Source organism: Aotus nancymaae, unplaced genomic scaffold, assembly GCF_030222135.1.
Source record: "Aotus nancymaae isolate 86718 unplaced genomic scaffold, 86718_ANA_hifiasm-v0.15.2.pri h1tg000011l, whole genome shotgun sequence".
In the NCBI taxonomy this organism is placed as follows: domain Eukaryota; kingdom Metazoa; phylum Chordata; class Mammalia; order Primates; family Aotidae; genus Aotus; species Aotus nancymaae.
The window spans coordinates 39,589,899-39,597,537 of NW_026988422.1; the positions used below are offsets into that span (position 1 = coordinate 39,589,899).

General features: G+C 46.4%; 1 protein-coding gene across 1 annotated transcript; it reads left to right on the forward strand.

Annotated features, from left to right (window-relative positions):
• The first annotated feature begins 5,136 nt into the window (after window positions 1-5,136).
• Window positions 5,137-7,128, forward strand: LINC02694 (long intergenic non-protein coding RNA 2694). The gene is given in 3 exon segments (XM_012469688.1): window positions 5,137-5,268; window positions 6,716-6,836; window positions 6,839-7,128. Coding segments are annotated over 3 exon segments (543 nt in total).
• Window positions 7,129-7,639: the final 511 nt, after the last annotated feature.

Consider the following 7,639-nt stretch of genomic DNA (forward strand, 5'->3'; position numbering starts at 1 on the left):
GCCCAATAATATCTTGAGTAGCTGGGCTTTCCCCTTCTTTTTTCCCTGCCGACTTTAGCGTGCTGGCTTTTGGTCTTCAGATGGTGTCCACAGTTCTAGGCATCACCTCTGGATGCAGCACAGCCTGCTTCATCAACACGATATGTTTGTATTTCAAAGAAAGGAATTTTGCTTTCCCAGAACCCCACAGCTAATGAGAATGGAAATTACCATGAGTAGTTTAGGTTGGCTATCCCAGTCGTGGCTGCACTTTTGAATCACTGGGGGGGCTTTGTAAAACTACTGAGGCCTAGACTCACTCCAGATAGGCTGATTTAACTAGCCTGGATGGTTCTAATGCGCAGCTAGTGTTGAGACCACTGGCTTAGTTTAATCAAGATTCCCTTATATGGGCAGCGAGCAGTTCAGCCTCCCCTGAGCACTGCCCACCTGGTGCCTTTAAAAATTAGGGTAGATGTGGCACATATACACCGTGGAATATTATGCAGCCATCAAAAACGATGAGTTCGCGTCCTTTGTAGGGACATGGATGAACCTGGAAACCATCATTCTCAGCAAACTGACACAAGAACACAAAATAAAACACCACCTATTCTCACTCCTAGATGGGTGTTGAACAATGAGAACACATGGACACAGGGAGGGGAGCACTACACACTGGGGTCTATTGGGGGGAAATAGGGGAGGGACAGCGGGGGGTGGGGAGTTGGGGAGAGATAGCTTGGAGAGAAATGCCACATATAGGTGAAGGGGAGGAAGGCAGCAAATCACACTGCCACGTATGCACCTATGCAACAATCTTGCATGTTCTTCACATGTACTCCAAAACCTAAAATGCAATATAAATAAATAAATAAATAAATAAATAAATAAATAAATAATTGGGGTTCTAATCCTAGCAGGAGGTCCTGAGTGCTGGTAATCTGGCAGTCAGAGAAGTACGTTTCTATAACCAATCAACCGTACTTTGGCCTGCATTACTTTTGAATTACTTTAGTTTTGCTAAAAGTGGATTAGGAACAAGAGGCAAATTATATAACTTTGCTTCAGAAGCCACGTTTGCCTGTAATCAGCCATCGGAGGCTGAGGAAGATCAAATCATCTTGTGATTTCCTTATCATCACCATCAGCAGCAGCAGTAGTAGCGGCAGCAGGTCTTTAATTTTTTTGCCTGGAAAATAAGAATTATTATATGTATCTTGCAAAGCATGCCTGCAGGGTTGCAGCTCAGAAAACTCTGGAATGGGGCAGGGAGAATTCCAATCTTGGCTGTTCCTCAGATCTCCAGAGCTCACAGAGATATCATTTTGTCTTTCCTTTTTTTTCCCCTTGGGCTTCCCTCTTCCTGACTCAGGACAAGGCCTTGGGGGTTGTGTGGTGGCAGGAAGAAGGTTCCAGGTGACTTCTCACTATGCTTCTAAAGCAGCATTATTCACAGTAGTTGAGATATGAAGACAATATAAGTGTCCATTGACAGATGACTGAATAAAGAAAATGTGGGGTGTGTGTGTGTGTGTGTGTGTGTGTGTATGTGTGTGACACACAATAGACTATTATTTAGTGTTAAAAAGGAAGAAATCCTGCCATTTGTGAGAAGACGGATGAACCTGGAGGACGTTACGTTAAGTGAAATGTACCAGACACAGAACAACAAATATCATATGATCTCTCTCATATGTGGAATCCAAAAATCATCAAAACAGAGAGGAGACTGGCAGTCACCAAAGGGACCATGGGAGATGTAGGTCAAAGGGTGCCAAGTTGCAGTTATGTAGGATGAGTAAGTCTTGAAATGTAATGCACAGCACACAGACCACGTAATGTTATATACAGATGCTTCTCTGACATAAACTTATTGTAAGTCAGGTAGTGTGCTGAATGTGTATCACTTTGACATCATCATAATGCTGAAACATCTTAAGTCAAACCATCATTAAGTCAAGGACCATCTGTACTGGAAATCTGCCTATAGAGTGGATTTTAGGTGTTCTTGCCACACAACTTAAAAAAGGTAACTCTGTGAGATGATGATATGTTAACTGGCTTGACTGTAGTAATTATTTCACTCTGTATATCAAAACATCATGTTGTGCACCTTAAATATATACAATAAAACAAACATACACCGACATCGCCAAATAAATAAGTAAATCTATAAAGTTTTATTAGCTGGTTTTATTTCTCCCTATCGAGCAAAGGGAGGAAAACCAGGTCGCTTTTCTGGCTCTCTTGTCCTGCACGCCCTAATAGTTACTTTTGGGGTCGGGTTCTAGTCTAGCACCCAGTGTCTTGGTTCCCAGAGGTTTTCATGGAAGCTCTCTGAAAATAAGATTTCTCCAAAGGGTTTCTATCACAGGCTTGCAGGGCCCTAGTTATTTTACACATCAGTGCTCTTTTTCCCTGGGTGGGGAGGGAATGATATAACACAGCCTTGTACATCAGAGACTTCAGCCTGGCTGCCAGGTCTTGCCCTTTCCATCAGAGCTCTTGTCCCCTTGGGATTTTCCCCGAGAGTCCAGTTCTCTGTCTCGCTCCCTCCGATTCGACCTCCTCTGGGGATTCCCAGCCAACCAGACATGTATGACTGAATATATGTTTCCATATTCCTTCAACACATTTTCATTGGCTGCCCACCATGTGCCAGATACCATCTGAACCTTGAGAACACAGCAGTGAACAAGATTGGCAAGGGCCCTGCTCCCATGGAGCTCACACTTGTGTAGGGTGACAGAAGATAAACAAGAAGCAAACCAGACCTAAGTCATGTCAGATGGTGGTAAGAAAATAAGAGGGGAAGGTGGGATGGTGAACCCTTAGGGTGCATGGGCTACCACAGAGGGGGCATCAGGCACCATCTCTTCTGAGGGGAGATATTTGAACTGAGGCCTGAACAGCAAGAGGGGCTCAGCCACAAAGAAGCTGGAGGAGGAATGTTTCAGACAGAGGCAATAGTGGGTAAGACCTCCAAGGTGGAGGCAAACTGGGGGTATTGGAAAAACAGCAAGAAGTCTGGTAGGCTGGAGTGAAGTAGGGTCCAAGCTCATTTTAAGGACACGTGTGGAACTTACAGCAATTCCAGGACATGACTGGACACTTACGTTAAGGGTTCCTACAGTTGGGAAGTTAGGAGATGTTCTGTGCTGGGAGCCTTGTCTTCCCAGAACACATGAGACTCTCCCGGTGACACCATTGCCTGTTTGCCTAAAAGGATCTCACCTTCAACTTTAAGGACAGGGACATCCAGTTTAATGTCACCCTGGTTCTGGTTCATTGTGATTCCATTATTTAAAAAACATTAATCTTTTTTCCACTACAGCTATAGATTTTTCCCCCTACCTTCCAAGAGCTGTCTTCCATTCTCAATCAACAAGAGCTAGCAGGGCTACCTGTTCTCTGCATTCCTGGGCAGTGCGCGATGCTACAAATGCTCTCAACCAATGAGCTTTCTCTTGAGTTGAGGATGTTCTACAACATGGGACTTCATTTTTGCTACTGATTTTGCGTGCTCAAAATTATTAGCCTAGGTTCCCAGTAAAGAGATTGGGTCTGTGACCTGGGCTAGTCTCGATGAAAAGGAAGAGGAAATTCACCCCTCTTCCCCAAAAGTTGGGTGGTTGAGATGATGTAGACAGTTTCGAGGTGGGGCAGAAATTGGGTGGGGGTGCAGGGAGTCAAGGATTCTTCTATTCTGGGTTGGGAATCTACAATCCCTTTGATGTAATTGCTTGCCAGATGGTTGATCTTTTAAATTGTTTCTGGGGTTCAGACTATAGAATCCACTGAGGCAGAAATGTGGGAACTTGGTAGGAAAACATAAAGATGATTGTGTGTTGGGTACTTAAAGCAGGTACAAAGTCTTTTCCAGGGAAGTTTTGTTAAAAGTGGATCAGGAACAAGAGGTGAATTATATAACTTTCTTCAGAAGCCACATCTACCTGTAATCAGCCATGGGAGGCTGAGGAAGGTCAAATCATCTAGTGTCTTCCTTATCGCCATCACCACCACCAACAGCAGCAGCAGCAGCAGCAGAGTTCTCTGTCATACTCTATTACTAGAGCTAAAGATTGTATGTGATTATAGACATTTATTATTCCGGTCATTGTCATGGTGATCTTTGGGGCAAGATCTGAGAGGAAAACTCTCTCCTAGCCATGTCTGGAGGCCGATGTCCTTAAACAGAAAATGGGGGTCATACTCTGTAAAACCTACCAGACCAAGTAATCCAGAGCTGGGATGGGGGCAGGATCTTTTTAGAGTAAGACTTGCCTTCCAAACCACTAAACTGTCATCTGGAGCTTGTCACTTCTGACAAGTTTCCTCCTTGCTGCCAGCTGGTTCTGTGTCACTCCGGGCTCTCATCAGTAATTTAGCCCTAAGAGGGGTACGGGAAAGATTAAAACAAGGAATGCTATGTGTGTGGGGAAACCATTCCCTAAAAGTCTATCTTGCCAGCAAATTTTAAGTGGTAGGAGCAGAAGTGACAACCACAGCTGGCACTTTGGGTTTTGTGGTATGAAGCAAAGGCTTTTTAACTGACAGAGGACTGAGCACCCATTCCTGGTGTCAGCTCCTGCCACTGGAAGGCTGGTTGGCCAGAATGTGATGCTGTGATGGGGGCTGTGTCTCAGCTGTCAGGACCTGGCTTCCAGATATGAATTCTAGAGGAGAGGAAGGGAACATCCTACCAGCACACTCATGTTTCGGGTTTGGACTGGAGCAAAGAGCCTGAGTTGCTGTTGGCCAAACGCTGGCCTGCACTTAGACTGGGCTGATGACTTCCTCCCTGTTCTATCCTTCACCTCTTATGCCATGGTTTTGGGAGGCACTGTGCTCAGCAAGTTGAACTGCTTCTTGGGTGTGTGACTAGGGTGCCAGCCAGGCCAGGGATGCCCAGGACCGGAAGAAGCACAGGGGCAGGACCACAGCACAGGCTGATCAGGAGGCTGCCCCACCGGGGGCTCTGCTGAAGGCTGCAGCCTCTCTGCTGAGAGTCAACCACTGTGCTGACTCACCATCCTTGTGGTTGAGAACATATCAGCAAATTGGTGACTGTAATGAGCCCTGGAGCTGCAAAATATAGGCCAGAGAACCTCAGCCGGAAGGGGCTTCAGTTAGCGACAGTTTTTCTATTCTGATATGGAGTTACAAGGGGCCCAAGAGGACCTGGGCATTTCCCTCTGTAGTCCCCAGAGGGACCATGAAACCAGGCCAGGAAGCAAGGCTAAGGGCAAGAGCAGCATCTGTCTGCAGGGGCCTGTTTGGACTGCTGCAAGTCCTGCCTTGCTGTTTGATTTTTCTGCTATGGCTGAACCTCGTTCTAGCAGGGTCATCATCTCAGTACCCTGGTGAGCTTAGCTCCTGCCTCCCAGAGAACTGGAATGACCTTATTCAGACACCTCCAGCAATTTCAGACTGGGGTTTCAGCCTATATAAGTCAGGGGCAAGGACTGGGGAGTCAAGAGGGTTAAGGGAGTGGGAGGTCAGAGGTACAATCCACATTGTATTTTATGTGAACAGAATCCCCTGGAGTACTGCAAAGCTCGAAGTCAGATGTCCCAGTGGGTGGCACCACCCAGCCTAGACTTTATCTCCTCCCTGATGCCTCTTATGCCAACATGGAATCGGCACATAGCGCGGTACTTGGCCATTAAGGTCATAAATAAATGCTTGGTGAATGTTTAAAAGCTTGATAGCCAGAAAGATGCCACCCTCCAACTGAAAGATGTTCACATTCTCATTCCCCGAAGCTGTGAATATGTTATCTTAATAGCAAAAAGGATTTTGCAAGTGTGATTAATATTAGGGATCGTGAGATAAAGAGATTATCCTGGATTATCCGAATGGGCCCCATCTTATCCTGAGAAGCAGACAGCCTTCCCTAAGTGCAGGCAGAGACAGAAATGTGTCTAGGGGAAGTGAGGTCAATGAGAGGGCTATCAGAGAAGGATTCCCTGCCCTGTTGCTGGTTCTGAGATGTAGGAACTATATGTAAGGACAGAGCAAATGTCTTCTAGGAGTTCAAGGTGGCCCCAGCTAGCAACCAGCAAGGACCTGTCTTGCAATCCCATGGAACTGTCAAGATCAGAATGAGCAAAGAAGTAGACTCTCCCCTAGAGCTGCCACCAAGGAACGCTGTCCTGCTGAGACATTCATTTGAGTCTTATGTGACCCATAGGACTTCTGGCCCATAGAACTAAATTATAGGAAGTGTGTGTTTTATACTGTGAAAATTTTGGTAATTTTTTACAGTAGCAACTGATAATTATGTTGCTACTGTAGAAACACAGGGGCAGGACCACAGTGCAGGCCGATCAGGAGGCTGCCTGATAAAATGGAATGTATTCTGTAATTGAACATAATTTTCTTGCCTCTATTACTCCTAATTCCCTTAGTGGCTGCCAGTGGTAGAGAAGTCCTGTTCCATGGTTAGCTGTGCGCTAGTGATGGGGAGAGCATCCTCCCTCTGGTCCCAAGTGCTTCTTGGCACCCCTGTGTTAACTTTTCTGCTGATGTCCCCTGCCACAGGTGTTGCTAGAGGCTGGCCTTTTCAGGAAGCACATGGAACTCTCTGCTCCATCCATGGCTCCATCCCAGGCAGGTGCTCCACACTCATCCCATTTATTACTCATCTATTCTGTACAAGAAACTTGATGAATTTTATTTTATTTAATTCTAACAACTTTAGGAATTAGGTAATGTTATCCCCATTTGACAGGGAGGAAAACTGAGGCTCAGAGCAAGCGATCATCTCACCGAGGGCCACCGACAAGAGCTCGGGGATTGGAACCTAAGAGAAGATGCTTCCCTTCTCTTCTCCAAGGGTCCTTTTGGGGCAGGCATGTTGTTCAAGCTCCAGCTCATGTCTTCAGACCATGCTGGGTCCAAGGAAATGCATGGATCTCCTCCATTACAAAATGTGACTCCAAAAGAAGCCTGGAAGTGGCTTCCAGCCCCTCCTACCTGACTGTGCCCTGCCCTTCACCTCTTCCTGTCTCCCTGTGACCCAGTGGCAGATGCATCTGTGGGAGCTGCTGCTTGGGAAAGTCCACCTGGGGGAGAGCATGCCAACCTCTCCTCTCAGATCCTCTGGGAGTTCCCTTCCCCACCCAAACTAGGCCTGGAGGTTGATGTCGGTGTGGTGTGGAAGATGTGGGGAGAGACTGCATGTGGCTTCTTACTAGCTCTTTCTTAAAACTTGTCTCTCCCTGTTGTTGTTAGTCTATTTTATAACTCACACTCCAGCAGGAGGGAAGAAAAGGAGCTTACCCTGTTCACGGATCCTGTAACCCCTGGTGGTTATTACCTCATAGCTGGTGCAGTGTCTTTTGAGCTTGGCAGTTTGATGTAGACTCAGGTGTCTGTTCTTTGCAGTCTTTCTGGGGTTGGTAGCAGAGAAAGAGAAGAGAACAGGTTCTTACTGATGACTGATTCAGAAGAATCTGATTACTCATGTTCTTCGTGTGCAAAACTTAAAGCCCTTCCACAAATGTATGAGTGGGTGTTGTATTGTGATAACCTGGGTATCGCTAAGATGGCCTCCTCGGGGTTTTTGTCTCCTCGTGCCCACCTGAAGGCTGTCTTCCCAGTCATGGGGGTTGCATTTACTTCGTCCCTGGCTTGCTCTGGGCCTCAGTTTCCC